Genomic DNA, 18,725 nt, shown 5'->3' with positions numbered 1-18,725 from the left:
GAGGCACGTGTTTGTAAAGAGCACCTGTAACATCATCTGAAATCTGCTGCCACATAGGAAAAGAGAGGAAAATGGGAAAACTGAGAATCCAGGCTGTGCCAGGCGTGACTTCTGAAACGTGCCATCGTCTCTCCTTTTGTCTCTTCCAGCCAAACACCACTGCAAGGCAGCTCCTGCAGACCAGCAAAAGCCACTGGTCCCCCCAGTTTAAGTGCACGTCCCTACGAACGGCATCTCCCAAAGCCAAGGGTGGGGATTCTCCAGCTTTCCCCAAGGTGCCCGACTCCCGGCGGAAGAGCCTGCGGCAGTTCTCCATCACCACCGCCCTCAACACCCTCAACCGCATGGTCCACTCGCCCGAGAGGCAAGCGCTGGAGATCAGCTCCCCTGTGCTCATCAGCTCCAGCAACCCCACCGTGGCCACGAAGAGCAGCGAGAAAGCGGAGCTTCCCTACAGCACCCCCATCCAGGTAAGGAACCAGCAGCAAAAGTCCAGAGTGCAAATCCTGGGTAGAAACACGCGATGCGCAGCCAACAACTGGAAAAGCCAAAGCACGAATGCACAGACAAAGCACCGTGCTGCCAGCATCAGTAAGAGCTGTCATCCACATCAGGCTGCTGGGATATTTTCCTCTCCTTTTGAATTGGAAAGGTCTGTTAGAGCTCAGGGGAATTCACAAAAAGAGAAATGAAGTTATCAGAATAACTGAACGTGGATAAAGCACATCCTCCATCCCGACTTCTGCGCTCCTGCAGTGAGCCCCAGGGGCATGTGGGAGAGAGCAGAGAGCTTCTCTTGCAAAATAAAATAGCTTTCATTTCAGAAAGCCCTGTCAGCCTGCTGCGGAGCAGCCAGGAGCTCTGCCCTGAGCCAGGCCTCTGCCTGCATCTGCACAGGTCCTGAGGAACGGCTTCTGCCAGGGGAGGGCAATTACCAGAGCCCTTGCCAGGCTCCAGTTTGAACCTGGGACCATGCTCAGAGAAGCCAGGTTTGGAGCAGAGATAGTAAAAGTAGACTGACCTTTACTTTAGGAGGCAAAAGAGTCTCAATTCCTTCTTCGCTCTCTGACTAAAGATCTCAATAGAGAATCTTCACACATCATCTGAAATGGGAGGAAAAAATGGTTTGTTTAGATTTATATGACATCTTTCGTATTCAAGGTTGCTCTAACATTTTATAAAGCAATAAGCCAGCCCCTGGCAGTTCAGTGTCTGTGCAATAAAACCCAGCAGGCGTTTTGTACTTAGCAATAGCCTGCAAAGAGCCTTGGATGTTAGATCCTGGTTTATGTGAGAGGAAATGAAGCCTTACAATAGAACCATAATTCAATTGCAATGGTACCATGTCTCGCAAACCCAATATAATTTTACCAAAAATGTCTCAGCGTGAACTATTGTCAACAGCAGAAGCAATAGAGTGAATGTGTTAACACTTTGCCTTAGAAGGGTTGGAGTCTCCTTTCCTCTGAACAAGTTTTGCTCCTGGAGTTTTGCAGCAGGATCCGTGTTCTTCACGGGGCCACACAGGGTGCAGCTTCCCCTTCTTCCACCTCTGGGTTTGGATTGTGATGACTGACTGTGGAGCTGAGCTGATGCTTTCCCAAGCCCCACTGGGCACTGCCAGGCTGGACCACGTTGGCCACATCCCACTGAGGTCACTCATCCTTTTTCCTAGTATAAATCAGATGGAAAAGCTGCAGGGATTAATTTGTTGATAAGGCAGCTGCGTGATCAGAACAAAGATGCAGGATTGAGGAGTAATGGGAAAGACAGGAAGTGATGCTGATCCCAAGGGCTGGTTTACCCGGCTCAGCAGCTTCAGAGGAAGTTCAGCTTCAGTAGCAAGTGCTGAGACTCTGGAAAAACAGCAGCACATCTCCAAAAGTGCAGTTGATCCATGCAATTAATTGTATATACACCACATTACCTGGAGGGAAAAGATCTGTGTTTCCTGGGTTTAAACTACTCCAGGTAAGACAGAAGACTGGAAGTAAAGAACAGTTGTGTCTGCTGCCAGCCCTGAAAACTCAGCCCAGAGTACAAGTATCAAGCTGGGGTCTTCTGTTATTAGAAACAGTAAAGAAGAGAGTGGGTTGAATGCATCCTTAATTGATATGTTTTCATGTGATTCCCTGGTAATTTAAAAACAAATCCACACATTTTGAATGGATGTTCATTGCTTTCCTTGGGGCAGGGGTCAAAAAAAGAGGGAATTTTCCAGTACCCTGTAGTTATTACATGAGACTTGCCCTAAGCTGTGAGACTACAGACATTTGAGGGAGACCAAGGGGTCTTAGTATCCCCCGAAGCACCAGCAGTGAAGTGTCCTTCAGTGCAACCCTTTGCTGCTTGTTGAAGGGGGCTGATAAACCTGGCATCTGCATCCAGTGCATTTGGGTTTTCTAGGTAATAAATAAGCTGAAACTTGCAGGACCCAGCTTTCAGGAGCACCAAGAGCACCAACAGCCCTGTGGTGGAATGCAGATGATCTCCCTCCCCATGAGGCATCTCACAAACCTCTCAACAGGGAACTGTCGGTGTCAGCAGAGTATAGAGGAGTCGAGCTGGAAATCCCCTTGGTGACAACCTAGATAGGGAAATGTAGCAAGAGAGAGATTTTAGGAGAGGCAGGAAATAAACTCCTTGTACTTCTAAGGGATTGCAAGGTACTCACAAGAGATCAGCAGAAGTGAATGCTGAAATCAGTTACACGTGCCTGGAAAATCATTCAGTCTTTTTCCTCTCTGTTGAAAATACAAACCCAGCTTTGATGCAGGCTCTGGAAGGATCGCTGCTTCCAAGCAGAGGGGTTATAGAGATGGAAAACATGAAGCTTTCCACCCAAAAGTGGACATTTCACCACAGTTCGTCAGGAAAACCAGCAACAGGTTGTTATTTTGCTCCAATGCAGGAAAAGAACCCCTCCAAATCCCCGAACTTCAGAGGTTTTGATTATGAAAATCATGAAAACAGAACTATAATTTCCAATCAGCTTTATTTATGTAAGAGCCTGGTCTGCCCCTGCCTGGACTAGAAAACATGGAACACAAAGCTGGTTTGAAGCTGACCTGCCACTCCAGGTCCGGAGACAGACCTACAGTTGCTGGGGTTTAATTAACTTAATTCACTGGAGAGCAACAGAGCTGGTGAGTCACTTATGCTCTGCCTTGGTCCTTGCTAAGCCAGTGCTCCAGTACCGAGTTACAGACATGACCACCAGAAATTAGATTGGAAATGAACGAGAGATTAAAGCCCTGACAACCTCCTCATGAAAGGTGCTGTGGTCTTTGCTGGCGAGCAGGACTGCCAGCCACATCCCAGCCCAGTGACTTTCCCTGGCCTGAGATTCCCCAGGGATGCCAGGGCAGCTGCCCTGCCTTGCTGGGAACTTCACTTTCACATCCCAGCACGGTACAACACAGCTGATGCCTTCCAGCATTCCAACGGGGACGGGCAGCTGGCTCACAGCAGCTCACCCCGGGGTACCTTTTTGTGCTGTAGAAGGGACAGATCAGCCCTGGAGAGGCTCCAGAGCAGAGCAAAGCGATGCAGACCCACAGGGCATTACAGCCACAGCTCCAGCCCCCCACCCGGAGTGACCACCTCTGGATGTGTCCTTGTTCCCACTAATCCTCTGCCTCACTGCTGGACATCTAAACAAGGCAGAGAGCCAGGACAGGTCAAAAATTTCAGCTTGATCTGTTTTCCCTTGCCATTTGAAAGACAGCTGGGCTTTGCCGGGAACGGGAAGGGTCACTGCCTTCCCGAGAAAACTCTCCGTTTTCTTTGAAAGACCTCGCACCCTGGCTGCTATGTATGTTTGCAACCAGCAAGGGAAATATTTCCTTTAAAGCATACTACCACACAGCTCCCAGCAGGATCCAGCCAGCGCCTCCCTTCGCTGGAACACGGATAACCCTCCCACACTGCGAGTCTCCCAGCCAAGGGCGAAGATGCCAATACACGGTCCAGGAGATGGGGCCCCAAGAGGGGAAAAATGTGGAGGAGACACTTAAACCTCCACGTGTCGCGTTCGAGGTGATCACCTTTAACAGCAGAAACGGAGCTGAGGTACCTCCCTGCAGATGCAGAATGATGGTGGGAAAGGGTCACACCAAACCAAACCCGAGTGAGGAGCCTCTGCCCACGCTCTCACGCTGCTGCTCCTCCTGGCACAGCCAGAGCTCCATGTACACATGGGGCTATGGAGCAACTCGGGGCGCCACAGACGTAGTAAAGAGCTTTAATAACAGTTATTAAAAGATCACTGGGGCAAGGACTGTGTTATTTAGGGTTTAGACAATGCCAGTACTCCCAGCTAGAGCTACATAAATAACGAGTGAAACAGCAGCGATTATAGCAGTCCTCACCTGACAGACGTGACGGTCTCCTCCTAGTCAGCAAAGTCTGGGCTTGAAACACTGTTTTCCCAAACTCTCTTTCCTTCCTGGAGCAGGCACCAGGGACAGGGGATTTTGTCAAATGCTCCAAACTCTTCTTTCTTCTCAAACATCTTTGGTTGTTGTTGGTTTTTTTGAAGGGTGGGTGAAGCCTCTCAAACACCTTTAGCTGCTCTTCCAGTGGCTACAGTCAGTCCATATTCAGATTAGCACATGGTTTTCTTTGCTTTCTTTCTCTCTGTAGGTCAGTGCATCCTACTACCCTGTGCCAGGATCGCTGGGGCACTCAGCAGCCATCGTCACTCTTCCCCATCTGCAGCACCACATATCAGCCTATATGTACGTACGGAAACCCGAATACCTTGGGGGAGGTGTCATGTAATTTCCTCTCCCTTCACCTCAGGCTTATCCAGCCCCAGGCTCTTGGGAGCTGGGAGGTAAAGGCAGAGCAGGGCACAGTTCCCGTGCACTTGGATCCAATGCAGATCCATGTAGGAATGTGCTTGGATGGTTCTAGGCAAGGGCTCACAAGAGACTTAGTATCAAGGTTGAATTGTTCTATTCCCAGCAGGTGAACTGTCCTTGCAGCTTACTACCTCACTTCGGTATTTATAGATATATATAGTCCTGCCTATTAGTCAACAGTCCATTTTAGATCTTTTAAATATAAAGAAACCAATTGCTGCTGAAGTGCCTCCAGGTACTTATTTTGAAGCAGGCCAGTGGTGTTTTGAATGATCCAATCTTTTAAAACTTTCCCAGAATTGAAATTTGCAGCTGATGTATTGCAGTGATTTGTTTTCCCCTAGATAAGATTCATCAGCCTGGCACTGTAGTGAGCTGCCTAATGACAACAGCACAGCAACACGCTGCCTACATGGCAATTAGCACCTCCGCAGTATCGAGCCCGACCTCTGGAAGCACAAGTACACGAGTGATAGCGGCAATCTGTGCTACGCTCGTGATGTTTGCTACATCCATGCATTAGCACAGGGCACCCAAGACTACCACACACCCCTGATCCTGAGCGCAAGCAAACTCCTCACACCTTAAAATTATTTGTAGAGTGAGGATCGTGTTAAAGTGTTCAACCAGCTGCCTCTTTGGCACAGCTCCTTTTCCAATCCTGCAATATCAAACCAACATCTGCACATCCTGCCCCTCAAGATGAATCCTGTATGAAGTGATAAACTTGCAGAATCAGAACTCCCTTAGCTGAACCTCACCTGGCCTGTGCAAGTAAAGTCACTTTACAGAGACAGGCGGTTCAAGGCAAACTTTCAAGTGGTTGTTGTGAACAACACCCAGATAAAAATCTTTTAAAAGTTATGGGGCAGCCCTTGACTATCCAGACACTAGTCTCTGGTTTCTATTTTTTAGATGATATCTCATAATCACTGTATTGGTCTGTAACTCGTTAATATTTGAGAGCAGCTCACATTCCCCTTGGAAACAAAAAACAAACCAACAGTGCAATTAAATGTGTTCCACTGGAGACAAGTTAAAGTTCCTTAAAGAACAATATTGGGAAAGTTCTGAAAAATATGTCATTTTCTTGTGCTCGTGGTTTGCTGTGGAGAGCAAAGCTTCATCCCCTTATCTAGTCCCAGAATCACAACAGAGAGCTCCAGAGGGGATCTCAAATGAATTTCCAGCCCAGTGTCCTTGCTAGCCCGGAGAGGAGCCGTGTGCCTCCTTCTTTGCCCACTTTGTCCTCAAAGCCCTGGTGGCAGCAGCTGAAGTCCCAGCATTAGTCTCTTCTGCTCACAGGAGGAGGAGGAGGAAAGGGAGGAAGATGGGGTTAACACACAGGTTGCTGTACGAGCAGTGCTTCTCCTGTGCCTCACACCTCCAGATGATGCTCAAGGCAAGCAGATGCAAGGCCTCTGGCTCACCACCTACTTCAAAGGCAGAATGTATTCTCGATGCTATTGCTGGACACAGCATCCATCCTACCTGCACACTTTCATGCTGCTTTGCCTTAGGACAGGTACACATGAGCCCTTGATCAGTTATTTCACTGTGTGAGGTGGAGAGCAGCAGCTCTCTCCTCCCTAACACTTGTCACCCATGGTTGGCTTGGCTGGCCCTTGGGACACAAAGCACTGATGGGCTCTGCTTTGTTCTCCTTTCCTGTCGGCTCCTCTCTTATTCACATCCCCTTTGGCCTGAAGTCTGGGGCAGTTTCTTCCCTGTGAGTTTTTTCCACGATAATGGCAGCACCCAGACAGTTGATCGGGGCTGGCTGCAGAGGCTTCCATAGCACAGTTAAACCCAGAGCCTTGGGATCTGCTCCAGCATCCTCCTCCCTCACCCTGTCTCCTCAGGTGCGTGGCTCTCCATTCCTACGCGGCTCACGGGCCAGATGAGCTGGAGCTGCAGAAGGGAGAAGGGGTCCGTGTCTTTGGGAAGGACCACGATGGATGGCTGCGGGGCATGTCCCTTGTCACCGGGAGAGCAGGCGTCTTCCCCAGCAACTACGTCGCTCCCCTCTTCAGGTCTGGCTTTTCCTACATGAAACAACTTGTGGAGGGGAGTGGGTAACACACGGGATTTGGTGTTTTCTCATTCCTGCACAGAAATCTCAGCACTAATGGGGGCTGGGATTCCTCTCCGGGCAGGATGACTCCCGGCAGCTCTCACCGCTTTAGTTTCTCCATGTCCCGACTTGGCTGCACCATGTGGGAATCGCGACTCCCTCCAGCAGCTGGGGCCATGGTGGGGAGAGGGGGGCCAGCAGCATCCCCTCGGGGGCCACACGGTTGGGGTGAGTGAACAGCACATCAGCCTTCATCCACTTGTCTGAAACCTGGGAGGTCAACAGAGGCAGCAGCAGCTTCTCCCATCACTGCGTAATTCAGTCCAGGAGCTCTGGCAGAGCTGACACACCGGCACTGATGAGTTAGTGTGGGAGCCGGGATGGACGGCAGCGTGTCTGTGCTCAGACTCGCCTTTATTCCTTCTGGGTGATTCCAGTCTTTCTTTTTTCCTGCCAGGAGGGAAACCACATGTTGAAGGCTCTTTTAGAGCCAAAATACTGTCTTCAGAACAGGCGTTTAAGGACTGGATGTCATTGATCTCAGCAAACATGCATTATGAACAGCAATAATTAAAATATACTGTTTAGGAGAGGGGAAAAAAACTTGCCTGTGCCCCCAGTTCCCCTGAGACACGCTCAGGCCAGGCAGAGAGACAAGGAACAGCTGGTTCAGTAGAGGTCCCAGTGCTGCTCTGAACCCAGTTCTGCCCCCTGCACCCTCCCCACGCTCAGGAGCACCAGTGATTAGTCTCCATGTCCCCAGCTCATTTTTTCACCATCAAGCTTCCAACAACACCACAGCCCCACCTCACCAAGGACAGCACAAACAAATATTGGAGAGCACAGCCCCGTCACCCTAAATAGCCTCATAAAGCATCCCAACCACAACGCTGGGTTTGGAGCTGCTATTCTGTCCTTCTTAGGAAATGTCTTCATAATAAATTGATGCCTGAGCTATTTGATGAATCACTGCTCAGTTATCAAACCATAAATCATTCCTCCACCCCCAAAAAGGTGAAGAATCATCAGAGGAATGTTTTTTCCTTCCCTAAGGAGCTCACAAGAGGATTTCACTGTGGCCCACTCTCTCAAGGAATCCGGAGCAGTGTTTGCCAGTGTGCTGGTGGGGAAGACTGCAGGGTTTGGGCAGTTTAGTGGCTTCAGGTGATGGTGATGTCCCTAGGGAAGGCAGGAGAAGCTGCTCCTGCACCAAAGCTGCCTCTGACAGCGTTGCTGTAGGTGCTGCCCAGCACATACAGGGACGGGCTAGGGGTAAGGGCAGGCAGTTTGGGCAAAGCACAGAGGGAGGGCTGGTGTCTGGAGGCCCCTTCTGAAAGGCCATGGGGTTTCTGTAACCAATCCTAACCCTGCATGGGAATAATTTCTTGTAAATCAGGTGCAGAAAGATGAAAGCCCCCATTATAATGGAATCAGAAACCTGGTCCGTAGCGTTGACCACCAGAGCCCCGGCTTGGGCAGTGCAGGCACACAGAACCATCGGGATCCCTGCTGGGCAAACCCCTGCTCTCCCCACAAGCCCCCAAGTGCCGCATGAGCTGACCGTCTGCTCCTTCTCGAACAGGAAACCGAACCTCTCCGACTCGAAGATGCCTTCCCTGTACGCCACGTGGACGCTGTCGACCTCCTCGCTGTCCTCGCAGGGCAGCGCCCCCGAGCACGGCGCCAGGCAGAGCCGGCCGCTGAAGCCGGCGCTGCTGCCCGTGCCCGTGCCCTCGCCCGGGAGGAGCGCGGCCGCCGCGGGACCGGCACCGCTGCGGCGCGGCCGCGGCAGCGCGAGGAAGAGTAAGTGCCTGCGGGGGGCTGTGGAGGGAGGAGCCGGACGGGTCCCCCCATGCGGTCAGCACCGCGGCTGCCAGCGCTGCTCCCTGCCAGAACCGCAGCTCTCCGGAGGGACCCGCCTCAGGCGGGGACCAGCCGTTCCCCGGGGCACGCACAGCGTCTCCCCCGGTGTCCCCGCGTTCAGAGGTGCAGTGACCGCGGTGTCACCCAGCTGTGTATCCCCAGTGTGAAGTGGCTTCTCGAGAAGGGTCTTTCCAAGGGGTCTCGTCACAGCCAGGCTGCAGTGCTGAGCATGGGCAGCGTCCCGAATATGAACACTTCATGTAGTGCTGGCAACTCAGAATACAAAAAAATCGGGAAGTGTGCAGGAGGATGCTCAAGAGCATCCCTATTTCAGGAGGAAAACAGTTCAGCTTGGAAATATTCAAGGTGCTTAAAATCGCACATAGCCTGAAGGTGAGAAGGATACTTCACCAAACAAAAGAAAGCAGGAGTTACCCAGTGAAGTCAGGAAGTCAAAAGCCTTGATGCAGCAGAGAGCTAGAGGGGAAAATCTCCTATTGGCTCTGGTTTTTCCTCTCAAAGATTCAAACCATCTCATTCACACATGCCCGGGGGTGCAGGAAACACCCCCAAGGGACAGGGGGCAGGGAGAGGGGCTGCAGTGACCCCCGTGGAGCCAGTGTTCCCCCATGGCATTCCCAAGCTGCTGGTACCTTGGCAATCCTGGTTTCTGGCTCGGCACAGGAGAACCCTGTGTGCAGGGTTATGCAGAGCTCAGCTGCACTCTTTCACCGAGGCTGGCAGGGCCCATCTTCACCCCGCGCCTGCTGTTCTGTGACACATTTCCAACCGCATTTGGGCAACTACGTGGTGCATTCCTAGTGCTCGCCGGAGGAGCTGCTGCTGCTGGAGCAGGCGCTGCCCTGCATGGCCACTGGCAGTGGGTTGGTCTCCAAATTGGGTTTATCTGAAGAGCTGTTTCACTGTAAAAGGCTCAATCCCCTGTGGTGGCCTCTGCTTAAAAAAACAAGTAAAAAGTCAATCTTGTGAGCAGCAAGAAGCTGCAGGAGAAATAAAGCAAGTGACTTCCTGAGCTGCATGTGGGAAAGCAGCTGGGAAAAGCCAGATGGGAACAGCAGCCAGCACGGCTGGCAAGGGCAGGAGCAGGGCTCCCAATAGCACGTCAGCAAAGAGACCGTGGGGAGGGAGCAGAGAGCACCCAGGGCCGCATTAGGACCCATCATAGGGGTGTTCCCAGGGGAGGTTTCAGTTCAGGGGGTGATTTCTGTTCCCCAGCAGCCTGTGTCCCCAACACGGTCACCCCTCATCACCCCGTCCCTGCAGGGCCGTGTCCAGTCCTACCTGCTCATCACAGCGCTTCCCACACCGGGTTCTCAGCTCAGGAGCTGGGCAGGAACGGCTGGGCAGGTCGTGCTGAGGCTCTGCAGCCTGTGTTCAGGTTTAACACACTTCAGTGTTTGCACCAAGAGTATCTGCAGGCCAGGAAGAGGCAGGGCAAGCTCTCAGAAACTCACTCCTACCCAGGAGAATTTGTGGCATAAGTTGTTGTGCCATTACAGGGCGATTGAGGGGTTTGGGTTGCTGGCCTTGCAGGGTTCAGCGGAGTGGCTGCATCCCAAGGAGAGTCTGGGGATGCAGAGAGTGTTGCTGCACATGGGGTTACTGCATGGGATGGGTGCGTGGTGATCCCTGGGAGCTACAACCCCGCAGCAGCCCCATGGAGGGGGCTGTTGGTGCAGGGCTGTAACCACTGCTCACTTCTGCCTCCATGCTTTGTCTGTACCATGCTGAGTCCTGCTGACTCCTTTCCAAACGGTTCTTGCTCCCCAGACGGATCCCTGCAGAGGCCAGGGCAGGCTGGGACCCCCGTCCATGTTGCTGGCTCCCTCCGGCGTCCGCTCACCACGGTGTTGCGGCCTCAGCAGATTCAGCTCTACCAGCACCTCAGCCCCGCGCCACAGAGCATCACCCCCAGCGCCGGCGCGGCCGAGGCAGGAGCGAGGACAAACTTCTCCCACGACGCGTCCCCGGTGCTCGTGGTCAGAGGAGGGGAAAGCAGAACCCCCTCCGTGTGCAGCTCCGTGGTCCTGGATGCCAAAGATCCCCCAGCAAAGAGCGAGGCAGCCCCCAAGCCGCCCGCGTCGGCCCCGCCGTCCATCCTGGTGAAGCCCGAAACCTCCCGCAACAGCGCCGAGAAGGTAGGGCCATGGTCACCGCAGCTCCGGGGTCCCCAGCCTGGCGGGTGCTCAGTGCCAGCCCAGATCCCACCACGGATCTGTGCCATTCCCAACAGGTTTTCTACTGATAGAAACCACTGGGATTGGTACCTGCATTAAGAAATGGGCTATTTTTGTTGCTGGTGCTGCTGATCAGATTAAGCCCTTTAGAAAGGCAAGATGCTGCAAAGTGTCTCTGCACATAAACTCGCATTCAGTCATGATCAAATCTTTAGACTATTCTGAGATCTTAAATCAGGCAGGAATCCCACCGAGGTCCCTGAGAGTTTGGGAGTGAATGAGCAAATGCCACAGACCTGGGTGTTAGACCTCATGTCAAGCTGGTCTCTACAGAGCTCCCCTCATCTTCCCCATGTTGCTTTGGCTGAACCATTTGGAACAGGAAGTTCTTTCCCCTCTGGCAGCCAGAGGGCAATTTCATAATGATAAAAATCATTCTGCAAACTGCCCTCGTAGCAACTTTCACCTCCCGCGGCATCCAAAGAGCAAACCGCTCCACAAGCCCCTGAAAGCCCAACCGGCCTCAGAGCCCCCAGGAGAGCATCACCAGATGGAGACAGACTGCGGGCTCTGGGCGAGGGGTGCATGGGACAGGCCACGCTCCCTCCACCTGCCCTCACTCTCTGCTCTAAGCCAACGAGGGCTCCGGATCGAGTGCCCGGGTCCCTGCAGAGCGCTCCCCACAGCTCCCCTCCACCTCCATCATACCAGGCTCCTCCACAGCCACCATCAGCCCTCGGGAAGGAGCCGGCAGCCCCCCGGTTCCCCCCTGGCTCCCCAGGGGGGATCACAGTGAGGGGGGGTGGGCAGCTGCTTTTCCCACTGTGACTCGAGTCCCTTCTCTTGCAGCAAGTGAAGACGGTGAGGTTCCAGAACCACAGCCCACCACCACCCAAGCGGCACAGCCTGCAGCCGTCCCCGAGCCTGCTCCGCAGCAGGACGGAGCCGCTGGCCGAGGCTGTGGCACCGGAGGCCGGGCTGGCGGGCCCCGAGCTGGCCGTGCTCTACTCGCCCAGGCCCAGCGCCAGCCCCCTGCCCCAGCGGCGGGCGCTGCACCCCAAGGCGCTGTCGCTGGACCTCTCGGGGCAGCTCACCTTCCCCATCAGGAAGAGCTACAGCAGCGTGTCTGCCAACTGAGGGTGACTCCGCTCTGCCTCCCTCACACTCCTGCGCCTCTCCCTGCTCCTGCGAGGGGCGAGCACCCCGCACCCGCAGCAGCCTGCCACCACCGCAGGTATTCCCTGTGTCCCCAACACCTCCCACCACCAGCACCCTCAGCACCCACCGCTCTGAGGCTGCAGAGAACTGGGGTTGCTCCCGAGGGAGCAGGACAGGACAGGACAGGACAACACCTATCCCTGCCTGGGAGAGCCCTGTCCTGGCCCGGCCGAGGTGGGTTTGTGGCATCCACAAGACTGATGTTCTCTGGTGTCCTGTGAGGCTGCCAACAGCAGCAGAGGAGGAGCGGGAGGGGGAAGAGCACGTGTGGGAATCAGGAATAGTTCAGCTTGTTTTGATCTCCTCCCTGCTGCAGGGAAGCCCACAGAGATCAAAACACTGGTTCATTACCCTCCTGCTTCTGCAGGGTAAAGAAACCATAAATCACGATCAGTCAGCTCCTGGCTAATGGTTTGTGTTGCCTTTTGAGGGGGAGTCACGCAGATTATTTTTTTATGTTGGTTGGTTGCTTTTCTGTTTGATTTTAGTCCAGGACTTTTAACCAGAATACAGTTTAAAAGGTGATTTGGAGAGGAAAGGGACAATGAAAGGGACATGCCATGACCGCAGTCAAGATTCTGCAGACAGGGGTATTGAATCTTGCTTCTCCTCATTGCCTGGTCTCCTCTAACTACCCATCAGCTACCTCCTAGTAGTCCACAAGCTCCCTCCAACTCCTTCCCATTCCAATATTGCTTTTGTAAATATCCTAAGGGGAATTCATGGGTTCAAGGCTACATTAAGATGCATGAAACACCGTGTGACAGAGCAGAACCCAGCACTGGCCACACCGCAGCCCAGCCTCTGCCACCGCAGCACCAGCTCCGGTGTTCAGCCGGCCCCAGTTCAAGCCTCCCCGTGTGAGCCCCGGGGACACAGGGCCCAGCTGGCACTGCCCCCAGCAAACCCCACACAGCAGCTCCTGGGGTTCAGAATCGGGTTTATTGCCTGTTTCTAGACCAGCAATTCCTGCCCTCGCTGCGACCACCGACCGCTCCATCCCCAAACTTGCGGCTGTGCATCATCCAAACCTGCTGTAAAATCACATCCGCAGCTGACAGCACACAGTTAACTCCACTGGCCAACAGAAATGCTCCAAGGCACTGGCACAGCCCCAGAGAAGGACATTTTCTTCTGGAACTGAGAAAAGGGAACACGTAAAATCATTTCCTGGTCTACAGCCCTTTTTCTGTCTGTGGAGCAGGAAGCTGGCATCTGGCTGCAGGGATTTGCAGTAGCACAGAAACCACCAGAGGCACAGATAAGCTCTTACCTTGTGCTCCCAGCAAACTGAAAATGTGCAGCTTGCCCAGGTATAAAAGGTGGTGCCAGTTTCAAATCAGAGAGTGAACATGGCTGTCAGCAGTGCCACCTCAGAGACAGTTGAACATCTCGGAGAAGACACACCACTTCTTTGCTGAAGACACCTCTCTAAACCAGAGGACCACATCAGTTGGTTCTGTAACCAAGATCATCCACTTCTGCCAAGCACATTGAGAAATAAAGAGAATTGCATTAGGTATGTCCAGGACCAGCTCATGCAGTCATTTCTAGCGTTGGTTTGGAGGGGACAGAGAGGCTGCCTGCCCACGCCTGCTCCAGATGTGATCATTGTCTGTGTGCTAACAAGAGGATGAACAGCTCCACGTCCCTGGAGAGCCAGGGACGAGGCAAGCAGCCAGGGACCGGCTCCGGCCCGAGACCTCCCCGTGTTAGTGGCCATTAACCCTGCCCTGCGGGGCCCCGGTGCCCGTCCCATCAGGAGCTCAGGAGGAGATTCCTCACGACCAGGGAGCAACCAGGGACTGCCGTGCTCGGGATGTTGCTCAGTGCAGTCTGCACACAGAGAGGCAGCTGAAGACGAGGGGCAAGAAGAAAATGACGCCCCGTCACTCACCGGGGTGAGAGGGATGTGACTGAAGGAAGTCACCGTGTGAATGTACCCACCAGCGCAGCAGGGTTTCACATGGGAAGCAGGCGTGTGGGGCCAGGCAGTGAGGAAGGATTTGAAGTTCAGTTTGGTGCTGCAAAATGAAAGTCTCACAGAGCAGCAGAGGCGACTGCAGCTCTGTTTCTCACACCTCGGTCCTGCCAAAGCCCAAATACAAGGAGAAACAGCAGCTTCTTCAGCCCCATTTACCAAATGGACACAGTAGGCATCAGGGGACACCAGGAACATCAGGAAAAGCTAAAGGTGCTCAGCATGCCTTAAGGCTTAACAAGCCATAGAGTCTTTCTGCACATCTCTCTGGGTTCCGACAGCCAGATTCTGCTCACATGATGGGTTCAGAACATTGCTTTCATGGAACAAAGCCACTCTCTATCCTCTCATAGCAAGATAAACAGCAATAATGCTTCACATCACCCATACAGAACCACTCAGCTCACGACACGATACTGAAGTCGTAAGACAAATACACCACAAATCATCACAAATCTCTCCTGGGCTTGGCCCCTGACCCGCTGCACTGTGACGAGTGACAGCGTTGGGCTGATGGGGACAGAGAAAGCTCCAGCACTCGTGTGCACACAGAGTCATGGGCAATGGCGGGGAAAGGGAGCACTCAGAGCGAAACCAGTGCTTTGGTAAAAGAGCAGGCAGCTATTTTGGGACAGATGTCTCAGTTCCTTGCACAGGATATTTCAGTGCTTTGATGCTATGGTGATAAGTGCCCTAAATATATTCAAAATATGTAGGGAGAGAGAACTGAAAACAAGGCATATTTTAAAGCAACAGCTCTAATAAGCATCTGGTTCCCATAGCCATACCTGCCCACGGGTTTCATACTGCAGCCCCCTGAGCAAAACTGCCAAGTCCTCCTCACCTCCTCCCCTGGCAACACCTAGGAGGAAGCATCTGGACCATGTTAACTTCACCAGGAACATCCCAAGGAAGAGGGACTAGAACTCAGACCTTCTGCTTCCAAAAGCCCAGGCTAAAGCAGGACCTCCTTGAACTGCCCCGGAGCTTTGACACTGAGCAAGGCAGTGCCCAACGAGTGGCCCCTGTCTACATGGAGAAGCCAACATCCACTGGGTCTGTCAGGAGCAATTCTCCAAATGCACCAGACTAAACCCCTCTGTTCTGGAACAGTCACTCCAACCACCTTTACTCTGCAAGCAGCATCAGCCCACCGGCTTCCTGGAGCATGAGCAAATGTCGCATGCTTGGTTCAGCTCTGGGCTGCATCTTCCCTGCGGATCTGCTCCAAACCCCTGCCATCCTGTTTTTATTTTTGTTGGTTGGGCAGCAGTGAAAAGGGAGGCATCACATGTTGGCAGGAGGGTGGTAGCTTCACATGGAGGCGGGCGAGCGCTTCAAGGGTTTCTGTTCTTTTTATATATACATCTATTTAACTTCCCTCCTGTCTTTCCACCCTCCAGACTCTCTTCAGCCCATTTCCCCAGTGAAGAGAGGTTAGGCATTGGCACAGGGAGCCTGTTTTGTCATTCCCGGTTGGCCAGGAGGGCTCACAGGGAAAGGCCGCTCCATTGTCCCAGGGATGTCTCCCCTCCGCACGCTCAGTGGTGGGCAGAGGCTGTTCCAAGGCCTGGCCCTGTGGATCCACCAAGTCTGCAGCCTTGTGTTGCCCGCAGACCATCAGCTGCAGCACAGAGTGCAAAGAAAACAATGTTAGGAAAGGCAAAACACAACTGCAGTGCACTGTGTGTGAAATACATTGTCCAGCTGGAGGCACGGGCCAGCGGGGCTCTTCCCACCCAGAGCATGCGCTCGCTGGCAGTGCATCTGGGAGCAGCTCTGGAAAAGCACATAAAGCAGCACCCGGGACAGAGGGACCAGTAACGAACCTCCACAAGCTCTTGAATGGGGCTTATTTTCAATCTGCTCGTTTCTTATGATTAGTTAATGAATTGGAGACTGGATCAGATCATCCATCAGCTCAGCTCTAATCGCCTGCCCAGCCTGGCAGAACCCTCGGAGTGCTTCAGTAACCAAGTACCCCCAGGCGTGAGCTGCTGCCGTGCTTCGTGATGAATGATGAGGAGAGGTAAGAAAACAGAACATTGACTGATCCCTCCACATCCTCCCTGTCCCAGCCAGAAGCTGCTCGCCCCAGGCAGAGAAGGACACAGAGGAGCTCCCAGCCCAGCCCATTCGGGAGCGCAGGGCCCCAGGGGATGATGCTCAGTGTTAGAGAAACACCTTCAGGGCTGTTGTGCATTCAGATTTCCAATCCACGCCACGTTCTTGGTCACCAGGTGTGTTAATGAACACTGATATGTTTTATTTCCTGACTTCATCCTGGTTTATTTTCCATAAGCCAAAGCAAAACAAGAACTGCTGAAGCACCAAGCACCTCCTCCAGATTCAGCAAACCCAAGAAACGAGGGAAAAAAATCTGGGAGAATAAAGCATAAACCCCAAGCCTGAAAAGCTGGTCCCGCCTCCGCCCAGCTCTAGGAAAGGGGAATGCAGACAGTGCCCCCCAAGCGGTTAAGCTGGAAATGCTGGAGCAGCTCAGGAACGTGTAAGTTCAGGTGTACACTGATCATTGTTTTAGGAGGTTTTCTCACTGCCGAATAGTTACTGCAGTTCATTTGTGCAACTCCATGTTGTAAGTGTAATAACAGCTGTGACTTTACGTTTTTCAGGGGTTTTGCCTTAAGTCTCAGTATCTCCCCCATTTAAAAAGTAATGTTTCAGAATACTCACAGCCAGCGTCTGAACCCAGACCTGTGCGATGGGGACGTGCCTGCTCCAAAGGGAATGTTGTGGAGGGATCAGAGACCTCCATGGCACACGCAGCTCCGGGCGGTGGTCGGGCTGGTGAAGACTGTCCATGTGATAAACGTGGAGGAAAGATCCCGTTATACCAAAGTCCCAACTGAAATAACCCCTGGAGGCAGCAGGGATCAGCAGGCGGTGGCTTACCTTGAGACGCTGCGGAACAGAGCAGGGAATTCTGTTGTCTTCTTTCTGCACTGAGCCCAGGAATCATTACCATGAAATGTTACAGCCGTGTCACTACAAATGAGAAAACAGAAACGACTATTTTTACATGTATATGCTTAGAAAGAGTAGGATATGTAATCATCTCTTATTTGGTGATGGGTAGGAGGAATCAATAAAATACATACATTTAGTTGCTGGTTCAGAGACACTTGTACAAACTCTGTGATGCTTGATATTTTTTCCATGATGTGAAGTTCATTTTTTAACAAGGCTTTTTCAATTTAACACACTCTTGGGAAGAAGAGAGAAGTCAATGAACAAAAAGATTCAGTTTGTTTTGTATTAATCTTCAAGATATTTATTTTGTATTTCTGTAACTGAAAAACAACCGTTTAAAACCATTTTAAGCTTTCGGAAGTTTCTTCCTGTCAGTTTATAGCAGCCCTGCTCAGAGCTGTACCCTGTAGATGAATTAAATGGAGCGAAGGGATCGCGGCCCCTCCTGCAGCGGCAGCACGGGCACTCGGGCGGGAGCAGGGGACCAGACCTGGCAGAGCTCCCGCTGCAGTGTCCCACCCATGGAAGCTCCGTGTTACCATTAAAACTTTTTGCATGAAAAACCGGGCACGTTTCGTCTCACTTTCCTGTTTCGGTGGCTGCTTCACCAGCCGGGAGCAAACGGTGAGGAAGAGGAGGGTTACCTGGGACTGGGGCTGAGACCAGGGCTCCAGCTTGAGCTCCTGCTTCCTATTTCTGGCTCGCCAAACCCCTCATGAACGCAGCCACACACAAGAAGTGGCACCGGGCCCGTGTGCTGGGGGTTGTTCTTCCAGTTTGGAAGGGAATTCACTCAGACTACAAGGAAGCAAACCTTTAGCAAAGGAACAATCCCAGCTGCCATGGAGAAGGGATGGGAGCAGTGCACCATTGCAGCCCACTCCCCACGGCCCCGGGTCCCCACAACTCTGCTCTCCCCATAGCTGTGCAGAGAAGGCCCCACGGGCTGCCCCCAAGCTCCCCTGGACCAGGCAGAGGACACCTCTGCCCATCTCTGACACTCCTCCTGCACGCTGGTATCCAGCAACCTGACGGGCCCGTCAGGGTTAGGGCTGGCAGAGGTTTCCCTCCAGCCCCTGCAGCAGTAATCAGCCTCGACCCTTCCCCTGCTGGTCCCCAGCACCCAGAGACCTCCCATGACCATGGAATCACCTTTTTTCTCTTGACGAGCAAACCTGTCTCAAGAACCACTGAGTATTTGCTTAGTGGGACTGCAGAGAAGCAGTAGGAAAGAAAAGCTCCAGTTGTGTCTGTATAACCACAGACAAAACCTGCCTTTTCAAAAGGCTAACAGAGGGAAGGGCACACTCCACAGCTCTGGGTACGGCTGTCTTGGGCTCTGGCACATTCCTTCCTCCCACACCACCACGTATTATTAGAGGAAGTTGAACTGTTGAGCCATATGGAGCATTGAGAGCTGTGAAGCTGCTGAAGAGCAATGGTGCAGAACAAAGGATGCTGTTTGGCACCAGGCACCTTCCTGAATCTGCAGACACAAGCCCTGGAGCTGTGTGTGATGATTCATAATCCAAAAA

The 18,725-nt window shown here is 52.8% G+C and overlaps 1 protein-coding gene and 1 long non-coding RNA gene across 2 annotated transcripts in view; one reads left to right on the top strand and one right to left on the bottom strand.

The window, feature by feature from the left end:
- Positions 1-15,359, top strand: part of SH3RF2 (SH3 domain containing ring finger 2) — a 32,379-nt gene extending 17,020 nt beyond the window's left edge. Inside the window, exons 3-8 of the mRNA XM_030504823.1 lie at positions 150-470; positions 4,645-4,739; positions 6,728-6,898; positions 8,522-8,742; positions 10,594-10,961; positions 11,850-15,359. Coding sequence (XP_030360683.1) covers positions 150-470; positions 4,645-4,739; positions 6,728-6,898; positions 8,522-8,742; positions 10,594-10,961; positions 11,850-12,137 — 1,464 coding nt within the window. The 3' untranslated portion in view covers positions 12,138-15,359. The remainder of the gene's footprint in view (positions 1-149; positions 471-4,644; positions 4,740-6,727; positions 6,899-8,521; positions 8,743-10,593; positions 10,962-11,849) is intronic.
- A 1,570-nt stretch (positions 15,360-16,929) lies between these two features.
- LOC115616016 lies at positions 16,930-17,440 on the bottom strand. The gene is made up of 2 exons (XR_003994203.1): positions 17,319-17,440; positions 16,930-17,205 (listed from the first exon to the last, which is right to left on the bottom strand). It is a non-coding gene; the product is annotated as an uncharacterized LOC115616016 (long non-coding RNA).
- Positions 17,441-18,725: the final 1,285 nt, after the last annotated feature.

The sequence above is a fragment of the Strigops habroptila genome, chromosome 12 (assembly GCF_004027225.2).
Source record: "Strigops habroptila isolate Jane chromosome 12, bStrHab1.2.pri, whole genome shotgun sequence".
In the NCBI taxonomy this organism is placed as follows: Eukaryota; Metazoa; Chordata; class Aves; order Psittaciformes; family Psittacidae; genus Strigops; species Strigops habroptila.
Note: the sequence above shows the minus strand (reverse complement) of the source record. Positions and strands in the feature narration are given on the sequence as shown.